This window comes from Anabrus simplex, chromosome 7 (genome assembly GCF_040414725.1).
Source record: "Anabrus simplex isolate iqAnaSimp1 chromosome 7, ASM4041472v1, whole genome shotgun sequence".
Classification (NCBI taxonomy): domain Eukaryota; kingdom Metazoa; phylum Arthropoda; class Insecta; order Orthoptera; family Tettigoniidae; genus Anabrus; species Anabrus simplex.
In genome coordinates this window covers 40,315,933-40,339,394 of record NC_090271.1, presented here as the reverse complement: position 1 = coordinate 40,339,394, position 23,462 = coordinate 40,315,933, and the positions used below count along the sequence as shown (strand labels likewise).

Here is a 23,462-nt window from a genome sequence, read left to right as displayed (position 1 = left end):
GGGTGTCATTCATTTTCATGCCCTTTGTTGTCCCTCTCTTATAAACATTAAAATAAGAATAATATTTACACCACCTTTCCAATACTTATCTTTCCTTATATTTAAGATATAAACATTACAACTGGTGTTGTATATTGAGACATGTTTCGCTTAACTGTCGTAAGAATCATCAGCTGAAATAAATCTTGGCCTAAAGTAGGTCAGGGCCCTGAACCTAGTGTCCTTAAAATATATGGTACCCTAAGATTCAACATTTACATTATAGAAAAACAAATAGGCTTAAAACTAGTGTGAAAACATAACAATGTTCGACATAGCTAAGAGAAAAAAACACTATCATGTTGACGGAGGTTAAAAACATTACTTATCCTTCTCTTACTTTTGCTAATACCTTCATTTCTTTTTTGAAAGGTCAAACCTCTTCCCTTTTTTAACTGATTAGTGTTAATAGAGAATGGCTGCCCAGTTGTACTTCCTCTTAAAACAGTAATTACCATCATGCCCTCCACATACTAGGGTTGGTGTCATGAAGGGCATTCAGCCATAAAGCAATGCCAAGTCTATATCTGCAGTGGAGTTTGCACCTGCAACCTCACTATTGTGTGGGAAGAGTAATAGAATAAAAATTTGTCTCCTGACTTAAAGTTGAATGTTGGTCTCACAGAATCTACAGTTGAAATCCAGAGGGATACTGATTTGTGTTAATATAGTATCAAAACAATACTGAGCAAGGTTTCTTTCTATTCCAGGGAGTTCTTCATGATTAACCCCACCCAGTCAAATTATTCTTTCATATGGAAGAATATTGATGGTATTAAAACAAAACCTGTGTCTCCCTTTCAATGTATAACTCCAGAAGGGCGAGTGGAAAGTGGGAAGCAGACAACGATACAGTTCAGTTTTATGGCAGAGGACATTGGGACATTTGAGTCCTTCTGGAACTTCTGCATTCCAAAGCACAACATTGAGGTCCCCTTTATGGTTATAGCTACTGTTACTGAGCCAGCTGTGATGTTTGTTGGAGCTCACATTGATCTGAATCCCACTATTCAAGGCAGGTACCCTTTGTTTTCATAACTTCCTAGGTGTCACTAGAAAGTCTTGATAAAATAATATGAATGGTTGACTTCTTTCAGGAATTGTTACTACACAGACTGCATATTTACTCAATAGTGATGATGTACCTGCTCAATTCCAATTTATAACCAGTTCATTTTACACTGAGGGCAGGCAACAAAGCCTGAAGGTGAGCCCTGTATCTGGAGAAATACAGTCATGCAGCGAGGTTTCTTTTGAGTAAGTATTGATTGAATTTATTGTACAATCTTCTTGCAACAGCTGCAGGTTACCCAAAGACAAAGAGTACCTTAACAACAATATATGGATATTGTATGATGTTACATGTAGGCAATCAAGTGAGGCATGTCAAACATTTGTTTGAGGTCTGCAAGCATGGTTCTGGAAGATCATGATGGACTTCTTGAGTATGGTAATCGTGATGTTATATATGAAATCTCTATTCAGCCCAAAGGTATTGCAGAAGTTGATTATTATATCCTGAAACATTTATGTAAATAAAGTGATTATCCTATTTGTATACTTCAAACTTATGCATTATTCTTCATTTTTATCTCAGATTAGATGTACAAAAGTCAAAAGTAGCTTCAGTTCAGGTTTTGTCTGTCTCTCAGTTATGCCATTACAGAAAAACAGCTAAACAGAATTTCTCAAAACTTGGCATTTAATTTGAGTAACAGTCAGGTTGTGCTCTAGGCCACATAACATTTTCTTGTGACCCCCTTTACTCTTCTTTCCTTCCTTCCTTCCTTCCTTCCTTCCTTCCTTCCTTCCTTCCTTTCCTCACTTCACATTAGACTGCATGAAAAGCTGGCTCAGGGTAAGAGTGAAGACTTCAGCAGCTACAGCAGAACACCAGCTACCCTTACGGATTAACAATCCTTACGAAGAGAGTTAATCAGACATCAGTGATTCACTCGCCCCGGGCTCATGCCCCCACCTCTCCCCCAGCTAAAATCAACCATGAATGTAGCATGATGGAAACAACAGCAACAAAGCAACTACCTCAGGCCCAAGCTGACAACAGCAAATGTAAACCTGGTCATTCGGATTCTGGGGCACCAGGACATCATGCTGGGAAGAGTCGGAGCTTCCCAAAATTCCTCAGACCTAAGGAAACCAAACTCATTGGTACATGTAATGCACAGACACTGACCAAAATAGGGAAACTCAAGACAGTCACGGAAACTTGTGACAGATTTCGGATCCTGATACTTACTTACTTGACTTAATTCCTCTCGTTCCCACTGGAACATAGGGCATCCGTGAAACATCTCCATTGTGGTCGTCGACTTGCCAATGCTTTAACTTCCTTCCAAGTCTTCCCTGCTTCAAGAGCCTCCTCCTCTACAGTCCTCTTCCAGGTCTTTCTAGGACGACCTCCCCTCCGTGCCCCTTGCGGATTCCCTTCCAATCATGTGCGTTCTATAGATCCCGCTGACTTCCTCAAAGTATGATCTATCAATTTCCATTTCCTCCTCTTGATTTCCACTGCGACTGGAACTTGGTTTGTTGTTCTCCATAGCTCGTCATTGGATATAATTTCAGGCCATCTGATGTTTATGATGCGCCATAAGCAATGGTTTATAAATGTCTGCAAGAGATTAGTGATAGTATCCTGATACTTGCAATACAAGAAACACGATTTCACGACTCCGATCATTTTGACTCCGGTGGTTACCGCTTCTACAAGGGGAAGCCAAATAGCAACCTATATGTGTTGGGAATGGATTCCTAGTACACAACAGCATCCAGAACTCTGTGATAGACTTCACGTCAACTTCAGAACGCCTCTCCTCGCTCACAGTTAAATGCACCAATAAGGCCTATACACTAACTAATGCCCATGCTCCAGTCAACAGTTAACCTGATAAAAACAAGGTTGAAAAATTTTGGTCACAATTCGAACGGGCACTTACCAAGATCCCTCAGCATCATGTAAAAATCCTCCTTGGGGATTTCAATGCGCAAATTGGCAGAGAAAGGGAACATAGGCATATCACTGGATGTTTCTCAGCACTCAAGAAGACTAACGCAAATGTACACCATTTAATCAACGTATGTGGAGTGGCAAACCTCCAGCTGATGTCCACACACTTTAAGAAACCTCCATGAAAAATGACCATGTGGAAATCGCCAATCAGTCACCTAGGCGAATACCAGATCGACCATGTAGCAATTACCAGAAAGTTTTCCCCAGAAATGATGAACGTCAGGGTACACAAAGGTTATGTAGAGTCAGACCACCACCTCTCACAAATTAAAATCCGTTTCAGACCCAATCAAAGGAAATACCAAAAACCTACAATCCCACGCATTGATCCAGGTTATCTGCAAGAACATGCACATGAGTTTTCACAGTCATTGCAGGCAAATGCAAAAACATGGGGTGCACTTCTTGAGAATATCCATGAATCATCTAGGAAACTTGGCCAACCACCCCGTAAACGGAAACATAGATGGTGAACTTCGGATTATGACAGAGCACTGGAAACACATATGCTAATTTCGAAGAATTGGTACAGTTATCAAACACTAGAGAATTGGCAGATCTTTTCAGAAACTCAGAAGCAAACCTCCAAAAGACTCATATGAATTAAACATGCATACCATAACAAAAGATTAGAGGAGATTGATAATGACTTCAAGCAGAATAACACAAGAAATTTCTAAAACACCTTTTGCGAAGAGCTGACCAGCTACAAGCCACCCACTCTTTGTTTTTGGTGCACTGACGGAGCTCTCGAGACCAACACAAAGGCTAATTATGACATTCCTGAAACAACACTTCAAAAAGTTACACAACTGCGAACCACTAACTGAGAAACTCCAATTCCACATACCCACTCCAAACCCAGATTCACTTCCACCAACTCATGAGGAAATAAGGAGCATCATATTACATCACAAAAACAATAAAGCACCAGGAGAAGATGGTGTAATCGCCAAGATGCTGAAGATTGGAGGGGGGATCAAATGATCGACCAATTACAAGTCATTATTGCGAACATATGAGAAAGTGGTGCATAAGAAAGGTGACAAGATGGATCCAAACAACTACCAAGGTATTTCTCCTCTGCCAATAGCATACAAAATTCTTCCACGTGCTCTGCTTACCAAATTGGAACAACAGACAGAAGAAAAGCTCAGTGAATACCAAGCGGGCTTCCGTCCACATCGATCATGTGTGGAACGATCTGGAACCTGAAAATGATACTCCAACACCGCCAGTCAAACCGTACAGTGGTCACTTTCGTAGATTTAAAAAAAGCATACGACTCAACATACCACTGTACCCTGTTCAATGTCCTTCGAGAATACAGTGTTGAGAACAAAAAAGTCACGTTAATCCAACAAACCTTAACAGATACAACCTCTAAGGTGAAGTTCATGGGTGAAATCTCTGCACCCTTTGTAATAAAAACAGGCGTGTTAGACAAGGTGATGGATTGTCCCCACTTCTGTTCAACCTAGTACTGGATAAGGTCATTAAAACATGGGAGAAAGAAGTACCCGGAATAAACATGGGAACGAAAAGTAAACGGATTAACATTAAATGCCTTGCCTTTGCTGACAATCTAGCAATAATTACCTGGACTCCTGAAGAACCCAGGCACACCATCGAGAAGCTTATAATACCAATATAATGGTCCGTTATTGGACATTATAAATTTTCCAGCTAACTCATTCTTGGTTACCTGCGTTTCGCCCTCGTGTGCTAAGTTGGGCTGGCTCATCAGTTGGTACTTAGCACACCTACCATCGGCGAAATGCAGGCAACCAAGAATGAGTTAGCTGGAAAATTTATAATGTCCAATAATGGAACATTATATTGGTATTATAAATTTACTCATTCAGGACAAATATTTCATGTTCCCTATGGGAATCATCATCTATATCAGCTGATGGCTGGGCAGGCATCAATTTTTGGAAGTGAGACTTAGTCTCTCACAGTGCGTAATTTCAGGAATCTAGCCGGCCAAAAATCATATCTCGGAATCTAATGGACCGATTTACATAAAACGTAGTATGTAACTGCTATTGTTGGAGATAATTAAGTGTGTGGTCAATCAACTACAAAGAACAAATTACTATGCTAGGAATAGAATTAGTAATCTTTGTGATTTTAATAATTTTTTGTTATAGATTTAAGAAATTAAATAGATGTTAATAGTGGGACATGCTGTTTAGAATGTTTAAAAACAGATACAGGAATACATGTACTTGCCAAACAATTTATTCATTAGATGCAGTTACATCAGAATCGATATCGTCACTTTCATTATCTCCTTTGGCAGAACCAGATACAGGAGGCTCAGACAGTAAGTTGAGCACTTCTCGTGAAAGCGGAATCAACTTCCTCCTCCTTGATTTCCCTAAGCTGGTAATATAAGGGTCCGATGGTATAAGCAGCCTATGGAAAAGGTCAGTATTTGTGTCTTTCTGGAAGGTTTCCTATTATTTTTACTCCTGGTCTCCTGGGATTCCTCGGAGAGGTGTCCAATAGGTATAATACAGTGCCATGACCAAGAGTTTGTGCAAAGTTACAGGCATGTAGTACGATTTGTATTTTTGTAAGTACAATTTATAGTTTCCTTTGTGTACACGCCAAATGTCACTTTATCAATGGCATACCCACACGAAAGAGTTTCTACGATGGCACGTAGATGGTTTATTAAATGTATATCTACTCCAGTAATATCCACAGAAGTGGAAGCCTCTCTGAAGAATCTTCTAGCAGTTTCCATCATTGGTATTGCCAGCACTGTGCTTCGGATATCAACCAATAGACGCGTTTCCTCCCTGAACTTTTGTAGTGAAGTCATCTACAGTATTTAGTTATTGCGTGTGTATTTTAGGCTTTACATCAGTGCGTAAATGTATTGTGTTGAATGAGAGTTATGCGATAAGCCTACCTGTGTGATTTATTTCTTTAACATTAATACTGTGATCTTTCGTAGTCATCTGCAGTATTTATTTACTGCGTCTGTTTTCTAGCTTTTATTGTCTGGATTAATTTATTAAGTGCAATTTAATACATCACCCGCCCCTCAAGTCCATAAAATTATTTGTCCATTTTCTCTTGCAGTTTGCCTTATATTTCAGTGCTGAGGTTTCTTATGTGCCGTAGTTTACCTCTGATTCTGTAAAAACTAAAAGTGGCCCCTGTAAACCCCACGTCACCTTCAGTTCATAAAAGTAATTTGTAGCTTAGTTTCTTCAGCCTTTTATCTTGAACTTACATACTGAATTTCACAAATTTATGTGCCGCTGTTTTTCTGTGATGGCGTTGAGCTGAGCCATTTGATATGGAACCCTGTTGTCATAAGAGCAGTACTGTTTTCTTAACATGCAATGAGCTATAGTAGGCTAATGGCAGGCTCATACTGACATTGTTGTGATGCACGTCCTTCTGCAAGGCTCATTCTCTGCTCAAACCAACTTTCATTGTACTTCAGCAATTTGTCCCTTTTTCTACTATATTTTGTCCAGCGTGATCGAATTTTAGCACACACATTACTGACAGATTTCCTTATTGACTTGGATATATCCTGGGAACAATCCTCAAAGCCTAAATGTTCAATTACAACATTCGCAATATCATTGTTCCGCTTATATTCCCTGATGTTCCTCAACAACTCAAAAACTGACCTCTGGGTTACAGAGTACATGGCTTCTGAAAAAAATTAATTACTCTCATGGTCGCGCCTGGTTGCAGCAAAAAGTCACAGTTTTCTATTCATTGAAGTATAGATAACTCATCCAAAAGACTTTCATTGCGGAAATCAAAGGCAATCCATTTTGAAAGTCAGCTCACATTTTTATAATTAGATAGCGCTTGGACACCGTGTACCTGAATTTTAAGTGCATATTTCGGACAACAATATATATATATAAAAATGGATGTTGGTATATTTGACGTTAATAGACTCAAAAACTACTCTACCAATTTTGCTGAAATCTTCACAGTTTGTTCTTATTACATATGAGAGGGATTATGAAGTGGTTTGAATGAAATCTGATTAGTAGTTCAGCACTGGGGGTGAGAAGGGGTGAAAAAGAAAATAGGGGAAGATAAGCAAACCACAAGACAAGTCTGATCAGTGGGTTGCCTACCCAACAGTATATGAAGATTATGATGTGTTTCTTAAAACTTAGTTCTGCTTTTATTTTCTATATAATTATATAAAAATGAAAAGTCCAAGTTCTGTCCCCATGGCACAAGGGTGAAAAGGTGAGAAAATGTTGCAAATTACAGATTTACGGATGAATGTATGTATGTTCCAGCATAGCTCTCAACCAAATTTGATACTCATATAACTTACTATCAGGAAAAATTACTTTAGGGGCAAGAAACCCTAGCACACCTAAAGGAAGGGGGTGAAACTTAAAAATCCGAAAATGATGATATTAGGACGAATTCATAGTCTTTGGGGTAGCTGAGATGAACTGTGACACTCTGAATGCTGTTTAAGTCAAAGTTTGTTCCCAATCAGTATGGTAAACATATTATGACTTACTGTTTGGGAAAGAAAACTGTAGGGCAAGACACACATATTGGCGGGATCGGAAATGAGGTGAAATATTAAAATCTATATATGTAAAATTGGATGTTGGTATATTTGAGATTAATAGACTCAAAAACTACTGGACCGATTTTGCTGAATTTTTCACAGTTTGTTCTTATTACATCTGAGAGGGATTATGAAGTGGTTTGAACAAAATCTGTTGGGCAGTTTTCTTATGATGAGCAATTTTAGGTAATTTCATGTAATTGCAAAGCCGCACGCTATATCATGCAGTCCGATAATGCTGTATAGAGGAGGATGGGAACACGCTGCCAAGTTTTATAAAATATCTTTCTTGATAAGAGATTCATTCTTATGACTGTCATTTGGAAATAGCAATCCAACATGCCGTGATCGAGATGTACTTTCAAGTCATAGGACCAACTTTGATTTGTCTGCCCAGTTCGAAGAATGTAGCTGTGTATTAAATGTGTAAAATATTTAAGAAACTGGGAGAAATATAGAATATCAACAGTAGAATGACACGAGTTATCACCCACTCCTAACGAATAGCAACTGGGAGTTCCCAATGAGCAAAGGCGAATCTAAGTAATCCATCTACCCTATATATAAATGTCACTGTACGTGTGTATGTATCGGGAGGGATGAGATACAAAATTAATCAAAAATAGTGTCGAATCCATAGTTTTCAGGGTCCTGAGATGAATAGTAACACTCCAGATTTTTTAAAGTCAAAGTTAAGCTCTATTTGGGGGAGTTAGATATAAAAGTAATCAAAAACAGTGTCAAATCCACAGATCTCAGGGTCACTGAGATGAATAGTGACACTCCAGAATTTTTATAAGTCCAAGTTCAGCCCCCCTTAGTGGTAGAGGTGAGTGAAATATAAAACTAATCGAAAATAGTGTTGAATTCAAAGTTTTCAGCGTCACTGAGATGAACAGTGACACCACGGATTTTTTATCCCTTAGTGCCGGGGGGGCAAGGGGGGATGAGATACAAAAATAATTGAAAATAGTATCGAATCCATAGTTTTCAGGGTCACTGAGATGAATAGTGACACTCTGGATTTTTAATGTCCAAGTTCAGCACCCTTCGGGATGTGGGGTTGGAGGGAATGAAATAAAAAAATAATCAAAAATAGTGTCGAATCCATACTTTGCAGGGTCGCTGAGATGAATAGTGACACTCTGGGTTTTTTATGAGTCCAAGTTCATCTCTCTGTGTGGTGGGGTGTGAGTGGTAAGGGAGATACAAAAATAATTGAAAAGTGTGTCAAATCCAAAGTTTTAGAGGTCACTGAGATGAAGAGTGACACTTCGGATTTTTAAGTCCAATTTCAGCGACCTTTGGTTTAGGGATGAGAAAGGGTGAAAAAATAAAATTGCCAAAATGACCGAGTTATGGATGTATGTGTGCATTTTCCAGCATAGATGTCAACTAAATTTGGTACAAATATTACTTACTATCTGTGAAAAATGCTGCTGGGGCAATACACCCCTAGAAACCCCAGGGAATGTGGTGAAATATAAATATAACTAAAACTACCAATATTAGTCTCGAACCATACTTTTAAGGATTACTGGAGTGATTTCTACCAAACTTAGTACACGTATGACTTACTATCAGGAGTCTACCACGTGGGGATAAGAAACCTCCAGCACCTTATGCGGGGGGGGAAGAGATATAAAAATCGGAATTTGTGTCAAATCCCATTCTGGATCACTGTGATGAATAGTGCCACTCAGAAATTTTTTACAGTCCAAGTTCATCCCTTTTGGCATAGGGGTTCAGAAAGGTTATAAAAAGATTTGTCCTAAATAACCGAGATAATGGACGTATGTACGTTCCAACATAGGTATCAACCAAAACTGGTATAACTTACTATCTGGAAAAAGTACTGTTTGGAGTAAGACACTCCTAGAGCCACTAGGGGAGGGGGTGAAATATACATATATTTGTGTCGAATCCATAGTTTTTGGGCACACTGAGATGAATTGTGACACTCTGGATGCCATTTAAGACAATGTTCAGTGGTTGAAGGGTAGGGTGAGAGCGGGTGAAGAAAAGAAAATGTCCAAAGCGACCGAGTTTTTTAAAATTTGCTATTTGCTTTTTGTCACACCGACACATGTAGGTCTTATGGCGATGATGGGATAGGAAAGGCCTAGGAATGGGAAGGAAATGGCCATGGCCTTAATTAAGGTACAGCCCCAGCATTTCCTTAGTGTGAAAATGGGGAAACCACGGAAAGCCATCTTCAGGGCTGCCGACAGTGGGGTTCAAACCCGCTATCTCCCGGATGGAAGCTCACAACTGTGCGCCCCGAACCGCATGGCCAATTCGCCTGGTATGACTGAGTTTAAGGACGTAGGTGTGTATGTTATAGCATACCTCTCAACCATACTTGGTACTCATGTCACTTACTATCTGGAAGATTTTTGTTACAACTTGCTTTATGTTGCACCGCCACAGATAGGTCTTTTGGTGACGATGGTATAGGAAAGGCCTAGGTGTGGAAAGGAATTGGCCGTGGTCTTAATTAAGGTACAGTCGCAGCATTTGCCTGGTGTGAAAATGGGAAACCAACGGAAAATCATCTTCAGGGCTGCCGACAGTGGGGCTCGAACCCACCATCTCCCAGTTGCAAGCTCACAGCTGTGTGCCCCTAACCGCACAGCCAAATCACCTGGTAAAAAATGCTATGGGGATAAGATACCCCTAGCAACCCTAGCGGTAGGCGTGAATTATAAGTAACACAGAAAGAGCAGTAAAATATAAAAATATAATAGACAACGATAAATATTAATGTACAGTCCATAGTTTTCGGCATCGCTGAGGTGAATAGTGACAATCCGGATGTCGCTGAAGTCCATGTTCAGCCCCCATCTGCATGGAGATGAAAAGGGGTGGAAAAGAAAATGTCCAAAATGACCCAAATTATGAATGTATGTGTGTTTCTCCCAGCACAGCCCTCATACAAAATTGGTATACGCATGACTTACTGTTATGACACTGTGGATGGTTAAGTCATACTTCATCCACAATCAGTCTGAATTTTGGCAAGGGATGAAAATGAATGTAAAAATAACTGAGATTATGGATGTGTATGTGGATATGTTCCCGAATAGCTCTCAACAGAACTTGGTACACATATATGACTTACCATCTGAAAAAAAAACTATGTAGATGAAACATCCCAACCTCCGTTGGTGTTGGCGAATGGGAGTGAATGGCAAGTAAATATAATGGAATATAAGTGCTATTAATGCTATGGAAGGAACGGTAAATGGAAAAAGACAAAGAGGAAGGAGAATATATCAGATGCTGGACAGTATCAGGATAGAATACAAGTATGAGGAAACAAAGAGGCTGGCAAGAGACAGGATTGCGTGGAGAGCTGCCGTGTGAAGACCTGCCACATGGCAGAACACTGATGATGATGAATGTCGAATTCATTGCTTATAAGTCGCTGAGACAAATTGTGACGCTCTGGATGCCGTTTAAGTCCACGTTCAAGCCTCCAGTGAGAGGGACTTAAAAGTAAAGTCTAAAATGACCGAGATTCCATCACTTCCACCGATTTTGGGGTCGCAAGGTTCATTTGCAACAGTCTCAAGAACAGTTGAAATCGTGTACATCATATCTATAGTGCGATGGGTAAATACATATAGTTATCACTTATTATTTTTTTGAAAGGATCAAATACTTCCCAGTCAATTTGAGCTTCCACAAGGACAAAGTTTTACTCGTAAATTAAATAATCTAAAGCTTGAAATCAAACACATGTAAATAACTGTAAAACTACCCATTATATATCATAAAATCAACATCTCATAAAGGAATTCTATAAAAAAATCACTTCACACATAACTAAATAGTAGTACAAATCTTAGGTAAACATTCAAAAACGATCCAGGCTATGCTGGGTACTACAGCTAGTACTATAAAAAAATGCATACCTTCATCTAATATAATCACATTGCAAGCTAAAGAAATATTTAGTTCTCATGTCTTTACTGAGCCCTCACATAATAATTAACTGCGTTCTCACCTCGCCAGAATATGATGCCCTAATGGAGGAGAGGCATTTTAGGCCTTCGGTGAGATTAGATAATCAGACAGCATGACTTTTCAATACTTAATTACTGTACCCAAGAGTCTTATAAACACGACTCACAGAAAATGCGCAAAAAAGACAAGGGTTGAAAATATTATTTTTGACCGGCTGGATGCTAGAAATTACCCACTGTATGGTGGTGGCTTCAAGCAGCCTATGCAGTGGCCTCCATGGTATGCACTAGCCTTGTGTCTTGGTAGGTGTGCTAAGTACCAACTGATGAGCCCAGCTAAATGCAGGCAACCAAGAATGAATTAGCTGGAAAATTTATAATGTATAATAATAATAATAATAATAATAATAATAATAATAATAATAATAATAATAATAATAATAATAATAATAATAATAATAATGTATAATTGGTATTATAAATTTACTTATTCAGGACAAATATTTCATGTTCCATATGGGAATCAACATCTATATCATCAAAAAGCTTCACGAGATTGCAATCAAAACTGGTCTCTACATCTCCTATGAAAAAACGCAATACATGGACTCCAAGTTCATGCACCTAACATCACTAGCGACCAAATATGGCAACATTTTACAAGTCAAACAATTCCAGTACTTGGGTGAAATTATTGGTAATTCAGGCAATGAAAAAACAGCCAACAAAATGCGTGCAGAAAAACTATGTAAAGCATACCTAATCACCTGGAACTTCTACAATAGGAAATCAATATTCACAAAAGCCAAACTCCGACACTACCGCACTGTTGTCCTTTCTGAGTCACTCTATGCAACTGAGACATCATCACTCACCATTAACATCAAGTACATTGAGAAAATTGAACAACAGATACTGAGGAAGATATTCGGGCCCTAGTTTCAAGACGGTATATGGGTGCGAAAAAGCTCAGAAGAACTGTATGCATTAACTTAGCGATTCACTTCAGTAGCACGCAAACGACTTATGAAATTTTTTGGACATTTAGCATGAATGGATGACTCATGACTGACTAATAAAATATTTCTTATTATCAATGGAAACCGACAAACCAAAGTTTGCTGGCTAGTGGATCCACAAAAGGACCTCGCTGAAGTTGACGTTGATCCAATTGCAACCACAAGGAATACATACAGACAAAAGATCAACACCCATAAATTTGCACCCAAGAATCCATCTGAGAAAGGCTTGAAACTCAAAAACTCATGGACACAAGAAAGACGGCAGGCCCATAGGGAAATGATGAGGAAGTTTTGGGAAGATAAGAAGAACCAGTAGATGAAGAGTACCAGTGCTATTTAATGGTTTCATGTGCTCCTTAAGGGGCTAAATGATTGTATATAATAATAATAATAATAATAATAATAATAATAATAATAATAATAATAATAATAATAATAATAATAATAATAATAATAATAATAATAAATTATTTATTTTACATTTTATGGTGTACATTGGACCACTCTAGTCAATTATATAAAATATTTCTTGATTTCCTATCAGTCCAACATATTTTCATTCTGAGAGAATTTTCTGTTGAAAATACCCCATTAGAACTTTTATTGATCTTGGTCTGTAGCCTGGTATGTGTGTGTGTGTGTCTTGAAGCATCTTAATTTTTTCTGCTTTGTTTCTGAGATCATCTATTGTTATCTGTAGTTCATTAATATCCTCCTTAATTTCCATGATCGGTTTAACCTTGGTCTTGCTATTCCACAATTTTTCAATTATTCATCTGTTAATTCTGGTGTCAGGGGTTCTGATAAGCTGTCCAAAGAATGAATTACATTTTTTTCTTAATCGTGTTCATTACTGGTTCAATTTCCTTATAAACTGTTTTATTTGATGTTATTCTCCATTGTCCATTAATCTAATACTGTTTATTTATGCATGTTCTAATTCTTCTTCTTTCTGTCTTAAGTATTTTGTCTGTTTCAGCTGTATTAGTAGTTTTAAAAATGGTTTCACCAGCATAAGTTATTTCTGGCTTTGTGAATGTTTTATGTCTTAATTTTGCTGCTATCGATAAGCTTCTTTTATTGTATTAGTCTTGGTAATATAATTTGCTTTGTTAATTTATTTATTCTGTTATGCAAGCTGATTTCTCATTAAGATTATAAGTTATGATTTCTCCTAAATACTTGGTGTCGAGTTTCCTGAATATAGTTGAACAATAGAGCAAGGTCATCAGCAAATCCTAAAGAGTTTAAACTTAAATTTCTTTTGGAGCTTCTAATTTTTATGTTCTTTGGCTTAACCTTGTACAATTCACTTATTATAAATTCTAGTGCACAATTAAATAGTAATGGTGATAAACATGTGGCATACCAACAACCGAAGAAGAGGGCAATCAATTGACAGGCGGCCCAACACCGCAACCCAGATCTTCAATTGCTGGCACAACCACCCAAGAGGTAAGAGGCGCCTCCCAGTGTGAAATCACACCAACTACTGAGGGGAGGCCTTGATAAAAAAACACAGGATAGGGAAGTGATGGAATCTGGGCAAAACCAATACGTCAATGACCATAACAGAGGGTGGAAGGAGTTAAAGGATAGAGCAATTCACTATATTAACACTCACCGTCACACTTCTTCATCATCATCATCATCATCATCATCATCATCATCATCATCATCATCATCATTTCCCAACTCCAGTTTCCCGGGTGTGGTGTACAAGCGCTCGCCATCTCCTTCTGTCTTCATACATCTTCTGATCCAGTACATCCTCCCATTTGTATCCTCTCTCCTCCACATCTGATCTTACAGTCTCTATCCAACGTTTTCTTGGTCTTCCCTGTGGTCTTCTTCCTACGAGATTAAGGTCGAAATGTTTTCTGGCAGGTCTTTCCCTGTTCATTCTCATTACATGCCCATACCACTGAAGTCTGCGTTTCTTTATGACACTGATAATAGGAACCTCAATACCAGCTACTTTCCTATTCACTTCATTTCTGATCTTGTCCTTTCTGGTTGTTTGGTTCATGGTCACACTTAAGGACCAAAATTTAATACTGTTTAAGAAAAACAATAAGTAGGGTGGGTGGTCCAACGTAAATATGTAAAACAAATTGATATCAATTAAATTTTAAAAGAAAAATGAATGGCAAGGCTCATTTTCAAGAGAACTACCACACCAAGTATGATCACAAGGCTAGAATGTCTACAACCTCAACCAAATAATAAGGTACAATAAGATTTTCTAAAAGAAATTAACTTGAGTTGACATTTAAATTTGAACCTCATAACAAAATTACTATTGAACTTGTTAGCTTTGTCCTTTTCAAAGAGAGAATATAATGAGTACTCATGTAATTTATACCTTAGGTGCACCTTCCTGGGTACGCGTGCCCTCTCAGTTTACCCATTTAAAATTTACCAATTTGTTATAAAACAGTTAAATCCAACAGGCCTAACTACCATAAATAATTACATGGTTTGAGATACCTCAGTGAACGCAGAAGCATCTTAAATGAAACCATCTATCTGCATCCCTAAACAGAACGATAATCTCATGAAGTAACATAAGGGTAAGCTAAAATTTAAAAAAAGAAAAGAGCCCACATCAAAAAATTAATAAATAAAAGTTTAAAGGAAAACAATCATAAGGTAAGATAATAATATTAAAGAAATAAATACTCATCCCGTGATCCAGTTCATCACACCAACAGGATAGTTCACCAAAGTCGACAAACTTGACCATATTCACAAATAAGTATTTTTTATTTTCCACCTTGTTGATACACTAAATTGCTTTAGGCAACTTATTGGTTAAAAGTGGTACATGTTTTGTATATTATCAATCTTCAGCCACATAATACTATTTAAATGAAACATTCATATTTGACAAATTATCAATGTGTCCTTCCAAGATATTTATGTGTTATACAAGTTGGACTTACAAAGGTGCTGAGGCCGTTTCATAATACTTCACAACTTACAACTCTGGTGGTGTTATTTCCATTTAATCCGGCATGCTCCAATGGCGAAGAGAATGGTTCAGATAATACTTTTAAAAGAGAAACACACACTGTCAAATGTGTCCTTCCTCCAAAACATTGATAATTTGTCAATATATGAATGTTTCATCTAAACAGTATTATGTAGCTGAAGACATTGATAAGATAAGAAACATGTACCACTTTTAACCAATAAGTTGCCTTAAGCAATTTAGTGTATCAACAAGGTGGAAAATAAAAAATGTTGTTAAGAATCTGTTTAAGTGCAATACGGTCCATGAAGCTGATTTTATGTAAACTTGACCATATCGTTCCTTAATTGGTCCATATTGACTCGTAATAACAATAATGTACAACGGGTGATTGTTTGGTCCACTGAGTCACACCGCGACAATGCGCGCTAATAAAACCATTATCAAGATAACAAAAGATGGCAGCATACCACAACAATGCAATAAAATGGAGGGCAGCTTCAGGAACAGTAGCCATCAATCGAAATTTAAAGGAAGGAAAATTTAATAATAATAATAATAATAATAATAATAATAATAATAATAATAATAATAATTGCAAGTGAAGAAATTGAATAAATAAAAGAAAATGGATTAAAATTCAACCCAATGCACACTTCAGTGTTCACTTACAAATGTTACATAATTTTAAATATTCAGTCGCCTTTATGAGGCTAATTATACACACAGACTACACACGTTGTAAAACCGTTACCTAGTTTCTTTTCTTTTCACCGGGAGAAATTTTAAATTAATAACCTCAAATACAGCAAGTAAATTTATCACAGCTCGTGTAAAGAGCAGATCGTTTGAAACCACACGGTTCTTGTGACCTAGAAGTATTAAATGAATAAACTAGTACTGATTAAAATATATGTTGTAATTCAATCTACGGAACAATTTTTATGTATTGAATAAGGTGGACCCAATTTATAATAAAAGTTGTAATGTAGAAGTATGTCCTTTTAATTGAAATTATTCACTCACCCGAATATGTAACATAATAGTTTGGGCATGGTTAAATCTTGCGGAATTAAATAATTTCAACCACAAAAATCTTCAGTTCATATGCCTTAACATGGTCGGAAGGCAAATGGTATCTTCAGTCCAAAAAACATAATTAATATTACACAGCCGAGCCAACATATTTGATGTGTACAGCGGCAGGCTTCGACGAAGTGACGCGGTACAATCTTTCCAAGATATTTATGTGTTATACAAGTTGGTCCTACCAAGGTACTGAGGCTGTTTCATAATACTTCACACCTTACAACTGTGGTGGTGTTATTTCCATTTAATCTGGCATGCTCCAATGGTGAAGAGAATGGGTCAGATAATACTTTTAAAAGAGTCAAATTTTTACCACCCACAGCAAAAATAATTTAATAATTAAGAAGCCCTAAATAATCAGGCTAGGGTGGTTTGAAGTTACACATGGACCGCTTCCTGGCCATTGTAACAGGAGGCCACAGCATGCACGTCTTGCTTGTGGCAAAGCTGGCGCACAACAACCAACGGTTCCAGCAGCTTACACTAGAGCACGCTGCGGAAAACAGTTGACAGTCAGTTGGCGAGCCAACCAATACCAAGTTTATAACAACAGAGTTCCACTGAATATCCAATGGTGAGGAAACAGCCCACCGTTATTTCACATTTTACTCCAATAAGGACTTTAAATGCACAACAATTAGCTATTGCTGTGTTGCCTTACATGGTGCCAAGTAAAATGATAGCTTCCTTTTTCTTTTAAATTCCAAATGAATTTTGGGTGTAGCGGTAATTCCACATAGTCCCAATAATTATAGAGCTACAAACAGTCTTCTTGTCTTAAACCTGTTTTAATAAGAAAAGGTTCAGAAACCTCTCCTCTAAACTTTGCTTTTGATATGGTATTAGTTAAAGTAAGTTCTATCAGTTTAATTAATTAAGGATGGAGTACAAAATTCCATAAAATGTTTAATATTGAAGGTCTATATATACAATCATATGCCTTCTTAAAGTCAACAAATGTTAGGCTTGTTTTGTTTTCTGTAGTATGCCATTATTAATCTTATTAGAGTGATGATCTGTTCAGCACAACTTATCCAGGCTCTAAAGCCTCCTTCATATTCTCCTAACTCTTTTTCTAGTAATCCTTCCATATAAGATCTTAGAAAAAATCTTGTATGTGCAGTCCAAGATAGACAATCCTCTATAATTATCCGGATTACTCTTACATCCTTTTTTGTGAAACTGTTCAGTGATCCAAATTTTTTTCAAGCCATGTGTAAGGAAATCCAAACCATATTACTTGAATATTTCCACATCTCTACAAAAACCTGGTCTTCTCCACATGCCTTATAATTTTTAAGTTCTTTTAGTTCTTTTTCTAATTATTGAAATTTTGGAGGGTCTGTGTTATTACATTTGGATTTCATTAGATTATTTGTATAGTTTTTAATGGTTCCTAAGGTTCTTCACAATTCAAAAGTTTACTGAATGCTTTTGCCATAATCTCAGCATTTTCACTGCTGCTTTGTGCCATTTATCCATTTTCATCTTTTAACATTAATGTGGGAGGAGCATATTTCTGTAGTTGTCTTCCAAAAATTTTATAATAGTCTCTGGAATTGGTGTTATGATAATTAACTTCAATGGAGTTTTATATCCTTCTGAAATTCTCTCTTCATTTTTCTAATACTTTGTGAGAATTTCTTCCTGATAATTTTTAGGTTGATAGCATTTTCTGCTGATTTATGGGCTTTGAACTTTAACCATACCTGATGTCTCTCTTTATGAATTTCATGACATTCTGTCATCCACCAGGCATGTTTTTAACAAAGATTCAATGGAGCTATTTTTCAGATTGTTTTTTGAGAACTGGGATCAATTCTTCAAGGTCATCTGTCAGTTTTATTGTTTGCGTGACTTTCTTACATTTGTCATTTTTAATGACTGGTGTGTGTCATAACTCCTCTTCACTTTGTTAGTTTTTAAGGAAAAAAATGGAAATGGCATATGGCTTTTAGTGCCGGGAATGTCCAAGGACAAGTTCGGCTCATCAGATGCAGGTCTTTTGATATGACGCTCGTAGGTGATCTGCACGTCATGATGAGAATGAAATGATGATTAAGACGACACGTATATCCAGGCGCAACAAAACTAACCAATTATGATTAAAATTCCTGATCATGTCGGGAATCGTATCCGGAACCCCTGTGACCAAAGGCCAGCACACTAACCATTTAGCCATGGATACTTTTACATTATAAATTTCTTTATGGAAAAATTCATCCATACAAACATGGTCAAGCTGTCATTTTCCTTTCCTCAAATCAAGATGCTTCCAAGTTTTAAGCTTGTTTCGTTTCCTTTTGAAATATGTTGATTTAGATATTGGGTTATGCTCTCTGCAAAGTTCAACAAGTCGTTGGCCATTCTTGTTTGTAAATTTATGTGGAGTCCATTTTCCAATTATATATCTATACTTTATTCCTTGATAATTGGGCACTAAAGTCCCCTAATCAAATTTTAATATTACTTTTATTTGTTGCCATTTATGCTTTCACGGCCCGTATTTATAGACATGATGCTGTATAGGCTTTTGGGCTTATGCCGTGTCAAGGAAATAAGGTTAAATTCTTTATGTTTCGCAGGGAACTGTGCCCTATGTCCTCAGAAGAAATCTCAACTGTCCATGAGAAAGGCTTCCTAAACAATGACTCTTTAAAATTTAGACATTATAATAGAAGTGGAAATGGTACGTTCAGTCTCCACCTGATGGCTCCCAGGACGCGGCAAGAATGCTAGCATTCGAAGCGGAAGCTGACCGAACCATCAGACTAAGCGGTTCACATAACGTGTGTACGTAACATATGAACTTGGCAGGTGTGTGATATAGACACAAGCCTGGAATGAGACATCTGGTGCCGAGGAACATACGAATTTGGAAAAACCGAGACGAAATAACAATAGTGAAAGGACAGGGAAGGGAACTACCTATGTAAATTTTTAATGGCTGGCAACCAGGTATTACTTAATTGATAGCTGGTGTCCCTGTTGAAATTGTTAGGATTTCTGTGTATTTCCACAGCTTCCCATATAATCCTGGACCTGTAGTGCCTAGTGTGGGTAAGAGCTCGAGCATCTTGAAACATGACATCATGACCCGATGATAGAGCGTGCTCAGCTATTGCCGATTTGTCTCGTTGGTTGAGACGAATATTACGTTCGTGTTCATTGATACGGGTACCAATGGACTGGCATGTTTGGCCGATGTATACTTTACCGCAAGTACAGGGAATTTTGTATACCCCAGGATGTAAAAGTGGGGACATTTTGTCCTTGGTTTTACTCAGACTGTGACAAATATTAGTGGCGGTGCCAAACATGGTTTTTATGTTGTGTTTGCGGAAGACCTTGGCAATTCGATCTGTGGTGTTGTGATTGTAAGGCAAGTAGGCAGTTCCCTTCACTTCTCTTCCTTCTGTGAGCTTTGCTTGGTAGTTTCTCTGGGATTCAGGGCTCTATGAATCTGCAAAACGCTATAACCATTACCCTTGAACGTGACTTTGAGCGTGTCCATCCCCATCTGGATATGTGACGGCTCACAAATTCATCTCGCCCTCTTGGCGAGTGTCGTGAGAATGCCTTGTTTTTGTGCTGGATGGTGGTGAGAATCTGCATGAAGATAGCGCTTACGATAGATGGTAGGTCCTAAGGCGCCATCCGGTTTCTTGCTTACTAGAATATCCAAGAAAGGAAGGCATCTGACCGACTCCATCTCCATAGTGAATTTTATTGAAGAATGTTGCTGATTTAGGTGGTTTAGAAATAGATGAAGTTTCTCAGGACCTTCTGTCCAGACCACAAATGCATCATCAACATACCTCCACCATATCATAGGTTTGACGGGTGCCGAAGCAATAGCCTCCTCCTCAAAATGCTCCATAAAGAAATTTGCCACTACGGGCAAAAATGGACTTCCCATAGCCTGTCTGTTTGTAAAAAATCCCCACCCCACAAGAAATAGCTGCAAGTCATCCAGTGGTAAAATAGCTTAGTAATGTCCTCAGGGAACAGGTGTTCAATGAGAGACATGACCAAGTAAATCGGCACTTTAGTGAATAAGGACTCTATATCAAAACTCACCAAAAGTGCATTAGGTTGAAGGGTTATGGTTGACAGCTTGTTGACGAAATACCAAGAGTCCCTGACGTATGATTCAGTACGTCCTATGTGTGGCTGAAGCAATTTGCTTAGGTATTTAGCCAGAGCATATGTAGGAGAACCTATCGCACTAACAATAGATCTGAGAGGAACATCTTTTTTATGGATCTTAGGCATCCCCCGGAGCCAGATGTTTAGCCTCCTCTTTTGGAATTGAAGAATGCCTTAAGAGCTTCACAGTGGCATTGGAGAATATATCAACGCACTAGCAAGGCTCTTGTGATTGAGAGAGTGCATAACACTAGTTGGAAACTGAATTTAGTCTCCCGAGAGTTGTTTCGTTTACACCTGCTGTTAAGCAACACTTCCTCTTGCGGGAATTGTGGTTGACTTTTGATCGCATTACTGCTATACAGGCTGAACAAAAATTCAACCTGGTGTAATTCAGACAGAAATCAAAGTTCCTCTGTCTAGCTCAGAAACAGGCGGTCTCTTGCACGCATCAGGATGCTAGTAAAACTGTCGTCATTATTTCCAAGAAGTCCTTGGACGAGAACCAAATGGCAGTTCTAGCTAGGGGTATTAATTTTGCTGTCGCTCCCTCTAAAATTCCTACTGAGGAGTTACATTACTTCTGTTGAGGCAGCCATCCACAAACTACCTACGGATGATGGGGAGGAGTTTAAACAGAAATGTGTGAGACTCATAAGGTCCGCTGTTATACCCGCACCCAATGTAACAAGAGGTGAAAGGAGAGCTCTGAAGGAACTTAGAGATGATTCTGAACTGACCATTCCCTCAGCTGATAAGGGTAATGCGACAGTGGTTATGGACACTAACGAGTATAAGAATAAGATCTCGGCTATATTGTCAGAGCCCGTTTACAGACTGAGCTCACATGACCCCACCACTCGTGTGTCCAACGCCACCGTGAAGCTCTTAAAGTAATCTTCAATTCCAAAAGAGGAGGCTAAACATCTGGCCTCAGGGGATGCAGTGCTACCTAGATTATATGGACTGCCTAAGGTCCATAAAAAAGATGTTCCTCTCAGAATTATTGGTAGTGCGATAGATTCTCCTACGTATGCTCTGGCTAAATACCTAAGCATATTGCTTCAACCACACATGGTACATACTGAGTCATATATCAGGGACTCTCGGTATTTTGTCAACAATCTTCCAACTATAACCCTTCAACCTAATGCACTTTTGGTGAGTTTCGATGTAGAGTCCTTGTTCACTAAAGTGCCGATTGACTCGGTCATGTCTTTCATTGAACACCTGTTTCCTGAGGACATTACTAAGCTATTTTACCACTGCATGACTTCCAGCTATTTCTTGTGCGGTGGGAATTTTTATGAACAGACGGACGTAGTGGCTATGGGAAGTCCATTTTCGTACGTAGTGGCTAATTTCTTTATGGAGCAATTTGATGAGGAGGCTATTGCTTCGGCACCCGTCAAACCTATGATATGATGGAGGTATGTTGATGATGCATTTGTGGTCTGGACAGAAAGTCCTGAGAAACTTAATCTATTTCTAAACCACCTAAATCAGCAACATCCTTCAATAAAATTCACTATGGAGATGGAGTCCAATGGATGCCTTCCTTTCTTGGATATTCTAGTAAGAAAGAAACTGGACAGCTCTTTAGGACATACCGTCCATTGTAAGCCTACCACACAAATAGCTATCTTCATGCAGATTCTCACCACCATCCAGCACAAAAACAAGGCATTCTCACGACACTCACCAAGAGGGCACGACGAATTTGTGAGCCATCACATATCCGGGTGGAGATGGATACGCTCAAATTTGCATTCAGGGGTAATGGTTACAGCGATTTGCAGATTCATAGAGCCCTGAATCCCAGAGAAATGACCAAGCAAAGCTCACAGAAGGAAGAAGTGAAGGGAACTGTCTACTAGCCTTACATTCACAACACCACAGATCGAATTGCCAAGGTCCTCCGCAACCACAACATAAAAACCGTGTTCGGCACCGCCACTAAAATTTGTCACAGTCTGAGTAAAACCAAGGACAAATTGTCCCCACTTTTACATCCTGGGGTATACGAAATTCCCTGTACTTGCGGTAAGTTATACATCAGCCAAACATGCCGGTCCATTGGTACCCGAATCAAAGAACATGAACGTAATGTTCATCTCAACCAACCAGACAAATCGGCAATAACTGAGCATGCTCTATCATCGGGTCATGATGTCATGTTCCAAGATGCTCGAGCTCTTACCCACACTAGTTACTACAGGTCCAGGATTATATGGGAAGCTGTGGAAATTACAAGTAACTAATCTCATTTTGTTCTGTATTGAAGATACAATAGGTAAAATTCTTTCTTGAATAAAATTACTATGTCCACCTATTCATTACACTTATATTTTTTAGTGATTAAATTATACATGAATTAAACACCAGTTTATTAAAATCTGCATGAATTTAAACACTAGTTTATTAAATTCTACAAGAATTTAAACACTAGTTTATTCATGTAGAATTTAATCGCTACAAAATATAAGTGTATTGAATAAGTGGACATAGTTATTTTATTCAAGAAGAATTTTACAAGCTGTGGAAATACATAAAAATCCTAACAATTTCAACAGGGACACCGTCTATCAATTAAGTAATACCTGGTTGC

General features: G+C 38.1%; 1 protein-coding gene and 1 long non-coding RNA gene across 2 annotated transcripts in view; both read left to right on the top strand.

Annotated features, from left to right (window-relative positions):
• Positions 1-1,077, top strand: part of LOC136877677 (hydrocephalus-inducing protein) — an 83,519-nt gene extending 82,442 nt beyond the window's left edge. Inside the window, exon 5 of the mRNA XM_067151890.2 lies at positions 750-1,077. Coding sequence (XP_067007991.2) covers positions 750-1,077 — 328 coding nt within the window. The remainder of the gene's footprint in view (positions 1-749) is intronic.
• An 81-nt stretch (positions 1,078-1,158) lies between these two features.
• Positions 1,159-23,462, top strand: part of LOC136876886 (uncharacterized) — a 41,890-nt gene continuing 19,586 nt past the window's right edge. The window contains exon 1 of the long non-coding RNA XR_010860682.1: positions 1,159-1,296. This is a non-coding gene — a long non-coding RNA (uncharacterized lncRNA). The remainder of the gene's footprint in view (positions 1,297-23,462) is intronic.